Below are 18,632 nucleotides of genomic sequence, written 5' to 3' on the forward strand. Positions count from 1 at the left end.
TTCTTCTTCTGATATCCTTATTCACTGTCAAGCTCTCAAGAACATAGTGAGCAATTGAGAAGACCATGGCCTGGATCAGGCACACCTTAGTCTTTTTGTTGTGGTTGTTTACCCTTTCTAGGAAGAATCTGTTTGTTTTCCTAGTAGTCCATGGCACCCTCAATACTGTTCTCCAGCACCGCAGCTCAAAGGCATCAATTCTCCTTCTATCCTTCTTGTTCGTTGTCCAACTCTCCGATGCATAACGAGTGATTGCAAAGACCATGGCCTGTATCAGACGCACCTTGTTCTCCAGAGAGATACCATTGCTCTTCAGTACTTTGGAGAGGTCCCTAACAGCAGACTTTCTCATGGCATTGCACCTTTTAATTTCCTGACTACTGGTGCCGAGGGTGTTGACTGTGGAGCCAAGCAAACTAAAGCTTTGAACAATCTCAATCTCTTCATCATCCATCTTGATGCTGCCAATTGGTCCAGTGCTGAGAATCTTTGTCTTCTTGACATTGAGCCTCAATCCATATTGAAGGTTGCAGTCCTTGACACTCTGCAGCAAGCGCTTCAGGTCCTCCTCAGTTTCAGCAAGCAGGGTTGTATCATCTGCATAACGCAGATTACTTCTGAAAAAAAATCTTATTTACTAAACTCTTAAATCTTCCAGGAAAATCAATCTATAGTTTCCCCAGTTAAACCTGTACATATTGTCTTCTCTCTAACCTACTTTTACTGTGATTTAATTCTTTCTTTCTTGACCTTTACTCAGAGGAAGCAGATGAAATAGGAAATAACTGCATACTGCCACACATTCAATATCCCTGAAATATATTTTGCCTTGTGACCTTTAAATTATGGGGATAAATAAAATGAATCACATCTCCTCTTATGTACTTGATCTGAGGGTCAAGATATGTTTGCTTTTCATCTATATGAAAATGCTTTAGGCTGTGATTGCCATGGAGTAGGAGCGGGCATTTGAAGAATGGGTGGTTAGCAATTGAGTCAGACAAAGGAAGAAATGATAATCTGAAATGAAAAAGCAAGAACTAGGGGATTCTTTGTAAGAGAGACCGTGATTGCTGATGGCCACTTGGCTTTCTGTAGTTGAGGGTCAGGGGTATAAGAACAATGTGAAGATATCTAGACTGTGAGAGAAAACACCAAGGCACAGTGCTGGAGATTACACAGAGGATGTCATAGCAGTGAGGATAGGCTTTGAAATGGAATGGACTGCCTCGGGGGTCCCATGGCATTTAATCTCCCATTTAGAAAGGATTTTCTGTAAATGCCATTTTAACATTGAGGCTGATTTCCCCCAATAAAACATTGTAAGCAGTTTTAAAATTTCCACTGCCAAATGTTTTTTGCTTGATAAATTGAGTCGTGCTTTGACTTGGGGGGGGGGGGAAAGCAGGATTTAATAAAGCCCAGTAGTATTTACAGAAATAGAAAAGTTGAAAATCCAGCCAAGATTTTCTGGTTTTTCAAATCAAACATGGTAATATTTTCAAGTGAAATCCCTAGATTATTAATGTTAATTTAGTCAGCATTTACAAGAAAATGCGTGGCAGTAATATGAAAATTTGCAGTTGAATGTTTTATGTCAGGAGACACTGGCCATGATTGCAGTTGTTTAAAACAGATCGTTTTCCGAGTGTATTACGTGCTGCTTTTTTTTTTTTTTTGGCTGTAGATATTGACGAGTGTGGAACCGGAAGGCACAGCTGTGCCAATGATACCATTTGCTTTAACTTGGATGGTGGATATGACTGCCGGTGTCCTCATGGAAAGAATTGCACAGGGGACTGTATCCATGAGGGAAAAATTAAACACAATGGTCAGATCTGGGTGTTGGAAAATGACCGATGCTCCGTGTGCTCATGCCAGGTTTGTACAAATACAAGTTTTATGTTTTTTATGAATGTATGATTGTCGTACATTGTAAGTGCACAGCTAGATGAGATCTGACAAATTGATACATCCTCTTAATCACTTGTATAGTTAATTAATAAACAAACAAACAAAAAAAAAACCACCCCAAGCTCATTGTTTTCAAGCCAATTCAAACTCATGGTGACCCTTCATCAGGTTTTCAAAGGTGTAAATCTTTGTGGGAAGAGACTGTCTCTCATTTTTCCATACAATGGCAGGTGTGTTTAAACCTTTCAATTAGCAGCTGACACCACCACTAGAAAGAAACCTCACGGTCATTGAGTCATTGAGTCTCTTTGGAATCGCAGCTGTCCATCTGATTGGCAAGGCTGTAAATCTTCACAGGAGGAAGCTACCCATTGCTCTCTTGTAAAGTCGTGGATGGTTGTGAACTTCCAGCCTTTTGGCTAGCACCTAAAAGGCTCTACACTATGCCACCAAGTATCCTTAATTTATTAATTGCCATTAAAATAATAGAACACTCTTATCAAACAAAAATGTAGCTGGGTGTCCTTTGTTAATACCACTTTCACATTCCCAAACAGCCACTGCTTATAGTCACTGTTGATTAAACTTGTGTGTTCTAGACTCTCATATAAATGGAATCATATGTGAATTACTTAGTGTCTGCACTCTTTCTTCAAACATTATACTCCTTAGATTCATTCATATTATTCAGAAATGCCAGTAATCTGTTCCTTTTTATTGCTGAACACTAATTTCAGTATGAGTATACCACAATGTGTGTATCTCCTTACGTGCTGATAAAACTTTTCTAGTAATTACTGTAATGCTTTCATAGCCACAGTATCATATTTGATTAATGTATGAATGAAGTCAGAATGGATGTACTATGACAAAAGACTGAAATATATAAAAATGAGCTGTATTTCCATTTTAGGGAGACATTTTATGTCTTCCTTATAGACGTTTAAATTGTAGTTAAGTGAATAATACTGTGGTCTAAAGACCTAATTTTTATAAAATAAATCCAACAGTTTGTATAAAAATTTAAGATCTTTAAAATATTCTGGAGAGTTAGCAGGATATAAAATTTACCAAGCCACTCCCCAAATATAAATATATGTTTGCTCATGTAAAACAGATTTGGTAAAAAATTCAAATTACCATACAATTGTAGGAGCTCTGTTAATGTATTATGGCCTGTGCTTTGCTGCTAGTTGAAAAGTGCCTCTAAATTCTGCCACTTACTCCACAGGAAGAAAGGTAGGAAGTCTCCTTTCATGAAGACTGACAGCCTCAGAAACTCTGTAGAGAGTCACTATGGATTAGTTTACTAATGGCAATGGTTTTTGGGGTGTTTTAAAATACAGTTTTATGGATATATATTTACATCCATATATGCACACAAAGACCATGGTTTTGTGTCGGTTTTTATGTGCTATTGAGTCAGAACTACTCATAGCTCACTTTCAAGCAGATTCTCAGACTTCAGCCAGATGGATTGACGCAGTAACTGCAACAACGGGCTTGAGCACGACAGCGAGTGTGAGGATGGTGCAGGACGGGGCGCAGCGCAGATCTGTGGTTCATCGTGATTGACTACTGGTGCTTGACAACCGCAACAACAAATCGCACGGGACGAGATTGCTCATCCTTATCTTGTGGAGACACTGGAGGATTTGAGCCATGAGAAAAGTACCACCTATGGGTTGGCAGCTCAAACGCCCTCCGGAGTACACCACCAGAGCTTAAGCTTTGTGTTACTAGTGTGAATTATGTAGAATTTCTCTTAGCGTCCTATTAAGATGCAATGATGTTTGTATCCCACAAACTAGAAGCTTTTGGTGACCATGCAATTTTTATATTTACTTCTCATACAGAATGGATTTGTGATGTGTCGACGAATGGTCTGTGACTGTGAGAATCCAACAGTTGATCTTTTTTGCTGCCCTGAATGTGACCCAAGGCTTAGCAGTCAGTGCCTGCATCAGAATGGGGAAACGTTGTACAACAGCGGTGACACTTGGGTCCAAAACTGCCAGCAGTGCCGCTGCTTGGTAAGCAACTTTTTTTTTTTTTAGTCCTTGGGTTCTTATGTGTGTGTACACTATCATATCATTTGCATATAGGGACAGTTTCATCTCTTTGCTGATCTGGATGCTTCTTATTTCCTTCTCTTGCCATATTGCCCTAGCAAGTACATCCTATATAATATTGAATAGAAGTGGTAAAAGTGGACATCCTTATCTGGTGCCCATAGAATCCAAACAGGAAAGTGCCCATGCTCTCCTGCCATTGCTGTACACAGTATCTTGCCATGGTGTTTGGAATTATGAAAAGTTTGCTTGAGGTAAGTTAGGAGATGAAGGTTACATAGTCAGGACCCAGGAAGGAATAATCAGGCTGTGCACATTGTGTATTCCTATTTTCCTAGTGTAGTATGTCAGGTCACAGGAAGAAACACCTTTCCTGCTTCGTCCATGCCACACAGTTTAGGCTTACAGAGAGACAATTACATGTGCAACAATGGCATTCATGGGGAAAATTAACAGTTAAATATGGCTTTCTTTTTTTTTATAAGTGGAATTTTTGCAACATATTTCCATTGGTCATACTTAGACCAAAACAAAAATGGGCAGTACAAATCTGTTTAAGAGCCCGCTTTGTGCTTAATTTGAATATGCAATCATTCTAACGAATACTTTTTAGAAGTTTATTTCTGTGTACACTTGGTAAACTTCCTAGTAAGGAAGATACTAACAACTTGAAGATAAAGCAAACTCTTTTTTTCACTTGATCAAATTCCTTGTTTCTTTTTATCTTTTAAGTATAAAGGAAAATTGGTCTATGAGTCTCAGAGCAGAAAGTTTCACAGATGTTATGTTTAAAGTTACAGCCAGTTTCCTTTCTATTTGTATGAGGAATTTTTTTAAAGGCAATGTTTTTTGGTTGTTTCTATTTTGTTCTTTCCACCCAAAAATCAATTGAAAGTGTAAGGTCAATTTTGTGCCTGAAGGCTGGTTTCATCTCAAAAACCATGGCACTTAGAATTTATGAAGAAGATAGTGAAAAGATAGAAACTACATTTTTTAAAAAGATCCAGTTCACAAATTTTACCCATATAGAATAACAACAAAATACCAAACTGATTCTAGAGTCTCTACATTGAAAAATATGTATAAATCAACAAAGAAAAAACATCAAATTTCTTTCATATTTCCATTTATTTCCTTATAAATGGATAGATTTTTTTATGCTAAAGGGAGTAAATGAGAAGTGATGGAGGAAAGATCAAAAGAATGAAAAAGACATTTGATAAGCAAAAAGGTAAATAAAACCTGTTTCCATAGTAAATATCTCTTTGTCATGGGAAAGACATGCATACGAATTTTAAGAGGGAAAAAAAGATTGCTTTATTATTCTTGTTGAATCCTTGATAGAAACTTAAAAATATAGATCTCACACTGATAGAGCTTTTTTAGATTCTGCAAAATTCCTGGTTTGGGAGTTCTATTAACATTAATTAAATAAATTGAGTATTGAGTAAACAATTTGTTCCCTCCCTCCCCCTTTGCTTCTGTTTTCCTTACAGCAAGGAGAAGTTGACTGTTGGCCTCTGCCTTGCCCAGAGGTAGAGTGTGAATTCAGTGTCCTTCCAGAAAATGAGTGCTGCTCACGCTGTGTCACTGACCCTTGCCAGGCGGACACTATTCGCAATGACATCACCAAGACTTGCCTGGATGAAATGAATGTGGTTCGCTTCACTGGATCCTCGTGGATCAAGCATGGCACTGAGTGTACTCTCTGCCAGTGTAAGGTAAAGCCCATTAAATTCAAGTAAAGAGCTCTTTGCCAGCTGCATCCAAGGCTTATCAATATTTATGTGCTTAGCCTAGACAATGGGAAGCATTCTTCCCCCCTCCCCTCACTCATTGTCAGCACAGAAGTAGGAGAGCCACTCAGCTTTATTAATACCACGACAGGCTGTCGTATGCATTGTCTGATTCTGAGTGAAGATGAGGTCATGGTCAGAAAACTGAACAACCAGTTATTTATATCACAGAACAAAATGTCCCAACTGTACACATTTTCTTTTTTTAAAAAAAAGCAGTCAGAGGAAAACCATTGCAACAGCAAACTTCGTGTTTATTCTTTAAAATAGAAGACAATATTATGTTATTGATTTCTATCGCATTTTTTATGAGGTCTGTAGGATGTATTAATTAAGTAGATATATTACAAAGTAGATAGATTTCCAAAGTGGAAATCAATGTGGCAGGGAAAAAAAATGGGTATATGTCTTGGTTCCTCGTGGTCAATCACACTGAGTTGAAAAATTAAAGATGTGTACCATATTTTATTACTGCACTTGGAGAAAAATCATTGTAACGATTTTCTACTTATTCTCATGGGAAGATAGAGAACTGTGTTTTTTACTTCAATGAGAAACAAATACAAATAACAGAGTTCATAGATAGCATGGGTCCTACAACAATTTGATAATGGTCATTGTGCTTCACAGTCTTAATTCTTGATTCCCTACTAAATGAAATAATTAGTGACATTCAGCAAAACAATAAGAAAATAAAAAGTGGAGATGTCACATCTTTCTCAGCATAGCACAACGAGATACCTGTAAATACTCTGTATTTTGAAAGTGAGCCTCTCCATTTGATTTTCTTAGTAGAGCAATTTAATTCAGATTCAGTACAAATTCTTGCTTACGTGGCTTAAAGTAATAAGATCAATATATATAAAATGCTTTTGAAAATTATTTTCAAATGAAATGTTTTACTTTTCCAATCAATGCAATTTGTCAATCAAGAATGCATTTTGAATGAAATTTACTTTTTCTGAATGTGCATTGCTATTGTTGTTATGTGCCATTGAGTCACCTATGACTCATTGCAACCCTATGTACAAAAGCTCTGAAGCCTAACCTGCCCTGAGCCAGCCTCGTTTACTATGACACACCTATCTCCACTACCTTTATTACTGTATCAGTCCATCTCATCTAGAGACTTCCTCTCCTGCTCTGTCCTTCTACCCTTCTGAGCGTGATGTCCTTCTCCAAGATTCAGTCCCTCCTGACCACATGCCCAAAATATGTAAGACGGAGTTTCACAATCCTAGCCTTCGAAGAGAAACATGGTTTCACCCTCTCTAGGACAGACCTATTTTCTTAGCGGTACAAGGGATGTTCAAGACTTTTCTCCAGCACCACAACTTAAAGGCATCAATAATTCTTCTGTCATCCTTAGTCATTGTCCAGCTCTCTGATGTATAGCAAATAATTGTGAAGATCATAGGCTGGATAAGGTATACCTTAGTCTCTAGACTGACATTGTTGCTTCTCAGTACTCTGGAAAGGACCCTTACAGTAGATTTACCTAATGCAATAATTTGTCTTTTGATTTCCTGACTGCTGGTGCAAAGAGTGCTGACTGTGGAGCTAAGCAAGCTGAAATTGATAACAACTTCAATCTCTTCTCTACCCATCATGGTGCTGCCAAATGGCCCAGCAGTGAGAATCTTTGTCTTCTTGATGTTGATCTTCAATTCATACCGAATACTATAGTCCTTGCCGTTCTGCAGCAAGTGCTTCAGGTTCTCTCAGTCTCAGCAAGCAAGGTTGTGTCATCTGCATAATGTAGGTTGTTGATGAGTCTTCCTCCAATTCTGATGTCACATTCCTCGTCATAAAGCCCAGCCTTCAATATGATCTATTCCACGTATAGATTGAAAAGCAATGGAGACAATACGCATCCCAGGTGCACTTCCTTCCTGATTTTGAAATACTCACTGTTTCCCTGCTCTGTTCTGAGGACTGCTTCCTGGTCCTAGATTTTTCATGAGCACAGTTGGTTAACCACAATTTGTCATGATCCACACAGTCAAAGACCTTTGCATAGTAAATAAAACACAGATAGACGTTCCTTTGATTTCAGCCAAGACCTGTATGATATTGGTGAAACTAGCATAATAAAAAAAAATAAAAAAATACTAGTACTAAGAAAGATTTCTAATTATGTATATGCAATATTCCTTTAAAAAAAAAACTCTTAGGGAGCTCTGGTGGTCTAGTAGATACGGTGTGATGCCTACCCCAAAACGAGAAGCTCTGATGGACTGGTTGCTCTGTAAGGAGGAAAGATAAGCAGTCTCCTCCTATGTTATTTATAGCCTCAGAAAGCCCACTGAAGGATTAGCAAGACAGAAGTTAAAATATTTTTAAAATATGAATAGCTTGCTTGTTTCCACTATCAACACTCTTGGCACCAGCAGTCAGGAAACAAAAAGACAAATTGCATTAGGTAAATCTGCTGTCAGGGACCTCTCAAGGATGTCAGTCTAGAGACTAAGGTACACCTGATCAAGGCCATAGTCTTTGCAATTATTTGCTATAATCAGAGTGCTAGGCAATGACTAAGGTTGACAGAAGAAGAATTGATGCCTTTGATTTGTAGTGCTGGGGAATAGTCTTGAATATACCATGATCTACCAAGAAAACAAATCAGTCTGTCATGAAGAGGGTGAAACTAAGTTTCTCCTTGGAGGCTAGGATTGTGAAGCTCTGTCTCACATACTTTGGGCATGTGTCCAGGAGGGACCAATCCGTGGAGAAGGATATGCTGCTTGGAAGGGTAGAGGTACAGCACAGGAGAGGAAGACCCAGGATGAAATGGCTTGAAAAAATGACTAGGGCAATGTAGGTAGGTGTGTCAGAGTCAATGAGCCTGGCCCAGAACAGGGTATGCTTCAGAGCTGTTGTACATAGGTTTACCATGAGTAGCAGATGACTCGATGGCACATAACAGCAGCAACATGAATATTTTTTGCATACCATAGAGTCAGAACTGAACCATATCGACCCTCAAGCTGACTTTCAGAGGTAGTTAATCTCATGGGAAGAGATTGTCCACTCTACTCCCACAAAGGAGCTGGTGGTCTTGAACCATGTGCATTTTGACAGCAGTGCATATTCTTGCTACTAGACCACTAGAGCTTCCTAAAAATACTTAATTTTATAATTGGAGATCTTGGGGTCTAGTGGTAGGAAACTGTAATGCAACATCAAAGGCACAAGGTTCCAATCCAGCAGCTACCCATGGTAGAAGGATGGGCAGTCTCCTCCCATGCGATTAACTGGCCATGAAGACTCAGGTGAGAGTCAGCTGTGGATCAGTTCCAACTTTACAGCCCACAATAGCAACAATTACTAAAAAAGGTTTCTAATAATGATATATAATGAGTTCATTTAGCAATATAGATCTCAGAATATCTTCACTAATAGTAGAGGTGAGGTCCCTTACACCCTTTGTCTAAATACTTGATATGAGAAAGCAGAAATATATACTAAGTAATAATGTGCAAAACACTGCTCAGACAGGTACTTTCATTAATAATAATAATACAGTCAACTATAGTTATAAAACTGTAAGCATGTTTCTGGAAAAAAAAGAGCAATTCTTAGGATCTTTTGATACTTGGTAGGAATATATTCCAAAAAGGTATTAGACAACTAAATAATTTATTGGAGAAATTCTAATTCTCAGAAATTACATTTGATACTGTTTCTCTTTTTCTTCTGATTAGTTACATAAATATGCTCAATTTGACCAAATTTAACCCAAAAATTGTTTAAAATTGTGTTTAGTTAGTGCTATTTTTAAAAGTCATATTTCTGCAAAATTCAGTGGTACAATGTGGTAAGTGTTCACAATTTTACCTTATTAGTACCTGAGTTATTTGCTTTAGTCAGTAAGTATCAACTGTGCACATTAGAGTGATACATACCAGGGGTTTAATAATACACAAGAAATTCCAGGATATTATTGTCTAGAGATATGCTATACAAAATGCTAATCAGCCACCACATGTGGCTGTTAGAATTTATTAATTAAAATGAAATACACTTAAATATTCAATTGTTCAAGTGACATTACCCTTCTCTTCTGTCCTTAATGGCCAGATGTGTTCATGTCAATCGTATTAACACACATAAAGAACATCATCACTGCAGAAAATTCTTTTAGACAGTTGTGGTATAGAGGTCAGCATATGGGCTCTAAAATCAGATTGCTCACATTCAAAGCCTGGTTTAACCACAACTAATAGGACCTCAGATAAATTCCTCAAGTTCTGTGACTGAGTGTGATCACCTGAAAAGTAGCACTAGTAGTACCCACCTCTAGTGGTGTATTCCGCAGGGCGTTGAGCTGCTTACCTAAAGACCACATCTCTCTAGTGATTTGAATCCACTAAAAGATCCAAGGGAGAAAAATGGGAAATCTCCTCCTGTGCCGTTTACAGCCGGAGAGATCAAATGGAGGGTTAGCTAAACTCCATGTGGAGTCACAACAGTGAGTTGGAGGTGTTGTTTGTTTTGTTTGAAGTTTCTATGTAGGCATAGAACCAGCTTCAGAATCACTGTAAAGATTAGATGATTCGTACCGAAGGCTGCTTAATGTACTCGATACTTGCATAAGTAGCTCTGGTAGCCTAGTGGCAAGAAGCTGTGCTGCATTTCCAAAGGCAGGCAGTTCAAATCTACCAGCTGCTCTATGGGAGAATGATGGGAATTCTCCTCCAGTGCATTAACTACGTCTAAAAACCCACAGGAGGGTCAGCTACGGGTCAGTTCCAACTCGACACAACAACAAACTCTGTAAATATTAGTTAGTGAAGTAAGTGGGCATTGATAAAGTGGTGACATGAGTAAAGACAAAGTTGAAAACTCATGAATGTTTTAAACGAAAGTCATACAACCTGTGAATCAATGCTTTTTGAGGAAATGACATTGTTCAAAAAATCTGATAAAGAGTAATTAATAGAATGAAAGTAAGATTTTTCTCTAATTTTTAAACATTTCTTCAAATTTCATTTGCTTGTTCTTGTTCCTAGTGTTGTTGATTTGCCATTGAGTCAAGCAGAACTCACAGCAGTGACCCTATGAACATAAGATCTGAATTCTTTCTATAACTATTGTCGTTTCTCAGATTTCATAGAGTTTCCAGAGGCATGTTGTTTAGGAAGTGGACGCCACTCCTGCTTACAACAACAACAACAAGCAAATTAAATTTGAAGAAATGTTTAAAAATAAGAGAAAAATCTTTCTTCCACCCTGCCAACTCTACATGCTTCCTCTACATAGTCGTTAAATTCTTGAGTCAAATTATAAGGCTGCCTTTTGTACATCTAACTGAGGTGCATACTTATGACTGGTAAGAATGCTTTCAGGCAGTTCCACTTTGGCCTCTGAGTGTGTAGGGAGGCAAAAGTTGCTCATCCTTTGATAAGTAAATGCAGCAGGAAAATGAAATACCAATGGGCCATTTTCAATGCTGAGGAAGACTCCAAGTGTAATTTTGAAATAATTAAGGAATGGAAAAGTTGGATTTGGGGGGATGAATTTTTTTCATTCCTTACATCTTGCATTTACGTATCAAAAACGTACATCTTTAAAGTTGGGAAAGTGGACATTTGTGCTAATGTTAGAAGATAGCTACAGCTGGGAAAACAAATACCCACTATGTAGATACCACTATGCTTAACAGTTAAGTGTGTAATCAAGGGAACTGCAAATCAGTGGAAGAGGAAAGGATTATTCTATACACTTTAAAATAGCTTTGCAATAATTTCAGAGAAAATAACTGTACTCACCATTATATTGTATGTGAAGATAAATTCCATGTGGACATTAAATGTTAAAAAATAGATCAAGATAAATAAAATATTTATCAAGATTATAGAAAGGGGATGATTCTCAAGCTTAGAAAGGATGAAAGAAACCTCGAAGGAAAAGTTAGAGCTCCCATAGATAAGCAAAATTTAAGTCACAACTAGAGATGGAAAAATATTAGCAGCAGATAGGAATTCTTTGTTAGAAAAAAACCAGGAACATTGATAAGAAACACTAGTTCCCCATACATATATCAGCAAGGGATGAATAAGCATCTAATTAAGTACTGATGTTAAAATGAGAAACAAATACATTCAACCTTTAAATAATTGAAACAGTAAATTAACCTAATTATTATTTTTACATATTATAGTTAAAAATATCTTTTTGGCATGTTGTTAGGATGGGCTAATCCTTGGCAAAGGGTATCATGCTAAGGATGGGAGACAGAAAAAGGCCCTCACTGAGATAGATTAATATAGTGGCAATAGCAGTGGGCTCCAGTCTATCAATGATAGCAATGATAGGACAGGGTTCAAGTCAGCTATTCATAGGGTCACTATGTTGTTAAGTGCTGTCAAGTAACTTGCAACTCAGTGACCCCATGTATAACAGCTTTGAACCCTGCTCTATCCTGAGCCAACCTTATCTCTGACTCCTACCCCGTTACCCCAGTCACTGAGTACATCTATCTCATTGAGAGTTTTTCTCTCTTGCATTGTCACTCCACCTTCCCAAGCATGATGTTCCTCTCCAAGGGCTGGTTCCTCCTTGCAACAGGCCCAAAGTGTATTAGATGAAGCTTCAGAATCCTTGACTCTAAGCATCACGACAGTTTCACCCTCTCCAGGACAAACCTGTTTGTTCTCCTAGCAGTCCATCATATATATATATATTCAGTACTCTTCTCCAGCACCACAGCTCAAAGGCATCAATTCTATAATCTCTTGTCATTGTACAGATTTCTGATATATAGCGAATAAGTACAAAGACCATGGACTGAATTAGGTGCACCTTACTCTCCAGACTGATATTTGTTGCTCTTCAGTACTTTGGAGTGGTCCCTGACAGCCAACTTTCCCAATGCAATTCATCTTTTGATTTCCTGGCTGCTGGTACCAAGAGTGTTGATTATGGAGCTAAGCAAACGGAAACTGTAAACAATCTCAGTCTCTTCACCATCTATCATGCTGCTGCCAGTTGGCCAAGTGGTGAGAATCTTTGTTTTCTTGATGTTGAGCTTCAATCTATATTGAAGGCTGTAGTCCTTGACCTTCTGGAACAAACGCTTCAGGTCCACTTCAGTTTCAGCAAGCAATGTGTCATATGGCACCCAATAGCAACAATAGTTTAAAAGAATTTCACAATAATTTCCAATTTTAATAGTTGTGTACTAGATTTTTCATCTTTATGCCTTTTTTAATGATACTGAAAGATACATTTACAAGCATCTTTTGTCCTTATAATCCTAGGTTGAAGAATCTGACAAAAATAACTTGGAATATGTAAGAAAATGTGTGCATAACAAAATTAGCATTAGCGTTATTTGTAATGCATAATCAAGAAAAGAACCAATGTCCAACAGTAGAAAAATGTCTTAAATGTTCTGTAGAGTTAACGTAATTTATTTTGGATATTATATGGAAATATATTTATCATATTTTGTCATTCAGTCACCCTCACTCATTGTCTTTGGGTTGGAACTGACAAATAACCTGCTCTTCAGCAGGTTTACAGAGGCTGTAAATTACAGGGGAAGAGATTGTCCATCTTTCTCTCATGGAATAGCTGTTAGAGTCAAACCACTTGCCTTTAGGTTGGCAGAGCAGCATCATACCCATTAGGTCGATAAAGCTCCTTTTATCATTTTATCACTATTACAGTAAATTAAAATATAGCACAATTGTTATGTGCCATTGAGTAAACAATGATTCATAGCAACCCTATGCAAAATAGCTCTGTACCTTACTCTACTGTGAGCCAATCTCACTGTCTCTACCACATCCATCCTCAGTCCCCTAATTATTATGTCAAGCCATCTCATCCAGGGTCTTCCTCTCCTGTGCTGTCCCTCCACCCTGGCAAGCATGATAACCTCCTCCAAAGACTGGTCCAATCTACCTACATGCTCAAAGTATATAAAGCAAAAACTCAAAATTGTTACTTCCAAGGAGCAGTTTGGTTTCATACTCTCCAGAATTGTTAGTTCTCTTGGCATTCTGCTGTATGTTCAATAGTCAATTCCAGCTACACACTCAAAGCCATCAATTGTTGTTGTTGTTGTTGTTATGTGCTGTTGAGTCATTTGCAACTCATAGCGACCCTTTGTACAACAGCCCAAACCCTGCTCTATCCTGTGCCAATCACACTGCCTCACACCCACCCCAATTACCCCAGTCACCGAATCAATCCACCTCATAGAGGGTCTTCCCCTCCTGCGCTGTCCCTCCACCCTCCCAAGCATTATTTTCCTCTCCAAGGACCTGTCTCTCCTTACAACATGTCCAAAGTATGTCAGATGAAACCCCAGAATCCTTGCCTCCAAGGAGTAGCCTGGTTTAACCCTCTGCAGGATGAATCTGTTTGTTTCCTTGGCAGTCTATGGTACATCCAATACTCTTCTCGAGCACCATAGCTCAAAGGCATCAATTCTCCTTCTATCCTCCCTAGTCATTGTCCAACTCTCTAATGCATAACAAGTGATTGCAAAGACCATGGCCTGTATCAGATGCACCTTAGTCTCCAGAGAGACACCATTGCTCTTCAGTACTTTGGAGAGGTCCCTAACAGCAGACTTTCCCATCACAATACGTTTTTTTTATTTCCTAGCTGCTAGTGCCAAGAGTGTTGACCGTGGAGTCGAGCAAACTGAAGCTGTGAACAATCTCAATCTCTTCGCCATCCATCCTGACGCTGCCAATTGGTCCAGTTGTGAAAATCTTTGTCTTCTTGACATTGAGCCTCAGTCCATACTGATGGCTGCAGTCCTTGACCCTCTGCAGCAAGTGCATGAAGTCTTCCTCAGTTTCAGCCATCAATTATTCTTCTATAATACTTAGCCATTTCCCAGCTCTCTGGTACAGCCCAAGTAATTGCAAAAACCATGTCCTTGATCAGGTGTGCCTTAGTCACTAAACTGGCATCCTTGCTCTTCAATACATTGGCGAGGTCCCTGACAGATTTTCCTAATACAATTCATCTTTTTATTTTCTGACTGTTGGTGCCAAGAGTGCTGATTGTGGAACTAAGCAAGCTGAAATTGTTAATAATCTCAATCTCTTCTCCATCTATCATGATGCTTCCTATTGGCCCAATCTTCATTTTCTTGATGTTGAGCTTCAATCCATATTGCAAGCTACATTTCTTGACCTTTTATGGAAACACTTCAGGACCTCCTCAGTATCGTCAGGCAAGGTTGTATCATCTCCATAGGGCAGGTTGTTGGTGAGGAAGACGCCATATGAGATCCTGCTCTTTAGCACTTGGAGACATCTTTGACAACATGTTTTTTCATATCTTTACTGCTGATGCTATTGGTGTTGCTTCTGAATCCAAGTAAAATAATTGACCTCAGTCTTCTCTCCATCTATCATGATGTTGTTAGTTGGTCCAATATGGTAATTTTTGTTTTCTTGATGATGAAATAACCCATATTAAAGGCTGTAGTCTTTTCTATTCTTCAGTAAGTGCTTCAAGTCTTCTTTAGTTTCTGCAAGCAAGGTTGTATCATCTGAATAACATTGTTTATTGATGAGTCTTCCTCCAGTTCTGATGCCACAATCTTCTTCATACAGTTGAACTTCTTGACTGATTTGCTCAGCATATAGGTTAGCATAATTTGACATCATTAACATGCACACACACACATCGAGGGAGAGGAGAGAGGAGGTAAATATTTGTTCTTGTTAAGTACTATCAAGACAACTACAACTCCTGATGAGCAACAGATCTGAACTTGACCCTATCTCCTGTCATCCTCCATATCCACTAACAAAATAACCTGTTTGGCTGTGTACAGTATATTAAAAACTCTTTGCCAACTTCACAATTCAATGCATAAATTCTTCTTCTTAGATCATTGTTATTCATTGTCCTACTTTCAGATATATTTTTGTTGTTTGTCATCAAGTTTGAACTGACTCATAGCTGATCCTCTAGTGGATTTTCAGAGGCAGTAAATTACATGAAAGGAGATTGTCCATCTTTTTCCCTCAGAGCAACTCATGGATTTGAATTGTAAGCCTTTGGGATTGCAATGCAGCAATTAACAATACTGTGCCTTCCCACAGCAGCGTTTTAGTTTTTAAACTGACATCCTTGCTCCTTAGTACTTTGGAGAGGGCCTTGACAGCGCATTTTTTTCCCAGTGCAGCACATCTTTTTATTTCATGACTGCCTCAGCATATGTTTATAGTTTTATTATAAGCAATAAAGACACATATAAATCTTTCCTCCTAAAGTGTAATACATTTTCAATCATTTAAAGTCACTTATCTGAGAGAAATGCAGAAGTTGTAGAGTAAGATGAAACCTACTTTTAATCCCAAGTATAACATTATTACCTGAGTAATTTTGGACACAGCAGTTAAGGTTTCTGATTTTCCATTTCTAAACCTAAAAAATACTACTAATAATAACGCTCCCACTGGGAATACTGTGAGGTTAACATGAGATAATGTATTTAAAGTGCCTGCCAAAGTGTCTACACAGCGTACATGCTCTAGAAATAGAATAATATCATCATTATGCTCTATTAACACTATTATTATAACTAGCTAGTTGAGGAAAGTGAAAGTGCAAGGAATCAAATGAATAAGAAATGATTTTTTTTCTTGGTAAGACATATTATTGTAGTACTTTAGTATTAAAATGAATTATGCCTTGTTGGCCCTTCTATTTCATCTGTTTTCTTCTTCACAAACTTAAAATCCTCAGCCAGGCCTTTTAATTTTTTATTTTTATTTTTATTTTTTTTACCACACATTTTCTTTCCCCTGTCATTTTGTAGCTTTATCTTCGCCCCCTATAATTTTGGCTTTCCTATTCACAGGGCTCTTATTTTCCTTCAGGTCTTTGTTTAATTATGACCTGAATATATCCAGCCACCCTAAGTGGCCGGGCTTTCATTAATGTTACCGTAACACTTGTTTGTTTGCTTTCCCCACAAAAATGTAATTCCTATGAGAACAGTGGTTCCTTTGCTTTGTTTATCATATGCAGTGCTCAGTATAATAAATGAATAAATGTGGTAAAAGCTACAAAAGCTAGAATCTTTCTAAGGCAAAAACATTTTAGTGACAGAACACTCAGATATTGTCACTAAAATCAGTGCTATAAAATTAAGATTTCATCCTGTCACGGGTGGAAAATTTGGGAGAATCAGAAATACAAGGCCATCCTGTGACCTTCCAGATGCCACAGATTTCACTTTAAAACAACAGTTGAGATCTAAGAGGTTCCATGTTGGTGATTACAGCCAGCCTGTTATTTGCCACAAATACCTCAGCATAATAATTCCTTCTGTTATAGTAGAGACCTGAAAAACCATTCATCATTTTTTGTTAAGAAAGTAAACAAGAATTAATTGTTACAGAATCACTGTAATTGCCAGTCTACCAGTGTGAGTATTTACTACTTGCTAAAAATTCATACCTGTCTTTTCCTTTTTCCTCTCCTTCAGAACGGCCACATCTGCTGCTCAGTGGATCCACAGTGCCTTCAGGAGCTGTGAAGTGAACAGTCTCACAGGAGATTTCTGGTTAAAGAACATTCTTTCATTAAAAAGACACCCCCCCCCAAAAAAAAAAGAAACACTGAAAAAATAGATAATTTGTGGGCAGCTAAGTGCAGCTTTGTTAACAGCTGACTGAACTTCCAATTATAAAATTTGTGGAGCTTGAAGAAATCACAAAAGGGAAATTCTTTTGTGAGTAAATTCTTAGGGCAAAATTAGACCACAGTTCTGCCTCTGCTGTGCCCAACATACCACATAAAAGAATGAGCGTGGAACACACACTATGGCCTCGCGACTCCTGGATATGAACCTGAATGCATCAGATCTCAGAAAACTTCTAGCTTCACTGGTGCCAAAAATCCTATTCTAGGTCAGAATCTTCACCTATCACTTGAGTTCCGCACTCGAAACAAGAGCAAACAGACAATACAACATAAAGCAGTGAATTAATTATATTTTCAGAAGCAAAGCAAAGCAGCTATAATGTGTTATGTACAGTACACACTCTGAAACAAGTTATTGTAATGATAAAAATAACACACAGGCATGGTTACTTAATATTTTCTAACAGGAAAAGTCATCTCTATTTCCTTGTTTTACTGCACTTAATATTATTTGGTTGAATTTGTTCAGTATGAGCTCGTTCTTGTGCAAAATTAAATAAATATTTCTCTTACCTTATAACACTTGTGAATTTGTGTCATGTCTGTAATGCATTCATCTTTTCCACAGGTGGTTCAATATGCACATTGTTTTCTAGTCCTTCCTACTCAAAGGGGGATTTTCATTACAGGAGAGTTCCAAGTCAGGGATGGGTGAGGGGCACCATTAGTCTGCTGCTCAGGAGTTCCTTTTCTATCCTGGGGCCAGCCCTATGTAAACTGTACTCCTGAGCTTCCTTGCTGTTTGGATTCTGCTAGGATACTGAAGGAAGTGAAGTTTAGTTATGTATTCTGCCCACCTCTGTCCTGTCAGTTGACCACCATAGTTGGCTGTGTCACTTAACAGAGGTGAGCCCCTCTGCACAACTGTCCTCTCCAGGTTTGAAGAACATTTTCCATCTTCTGGACCAAGAGCAGTAACTCTGGCTGTGCTGTCTTCAGAAGGTACCTATACCATTTCTGTTTGAGTTCTAATGATAAATTTATAGTTTTTGGAAACTCTTAAATTACCCAGCTCACCTATGCTATCTGTTATTGTGGCCAAGACTCAGATTTATACACATATAAACCAAGAGTTTATCTTTCACATCCCTATTTCCTTGATTTCTGAGCATAGAAAGAAACCTAGTGTTATAAGGGTGTCTTTTAGTATCTTTTAATTTTT

General features: G+C 38.0%; 1 protein-coding gene across 2 annotated transcripts in view; it reads left to right on the plus strand.

Moving 5' to 3' along the window:
- The window catches only part of NELL2 (NEL-like 2 (chicken)), a 633,143-nt gene extending 615,150 nt beyond the window's left edge, over positions 1-17,993 (plus strand). Inside the window, exons 17-20 of one of the 2 annotated variants that reach the window (XM_006888181.1) lie at positions 1,688-1,881; positions 3,771-3,947; positions 5,483-5,707; positions 17,253-17,990. In XM_006888181.1, the coding sequence (XP_006888243.1) occupies positions 1,688-1,881; positions 3,771-3,947; positions 5,483-5,707; positions 17,253-17,303 (647 nt within the window). In that variant the 3' untranslated portion in view covers positions 17,304-17,990. Of the gene's footprint in view, positions 1-1,687; positions 1,882-3,770; positions 3,948-5,482; positions 5,708-17,252 lie in introns of both variants that reach the window. The other variant, XM_006888180.1, reaches the window with a different exon arrangement.
- Positions 17,994-18,632: the final 639 nt, after the last annotated feature.

This window comes from Elephantulus edwardii, unplaced genomic scaffold, assembly GCF_000299155.1.
Source record: "Elephantulus edwardii isolate Elephantulus edwardi_28Jun2011 unplaced genomic scaffold, EleEdw1.0 scaffold00065, whole genome shotgun sequence".
Taxonomy (NCBI): domain Eukaryota; kingdom Metazoa; phylum Chordata; class Mammalia; order Macroscelidea; family Macroscelididae; genus Elephantulus; species Elephantulus edwardii.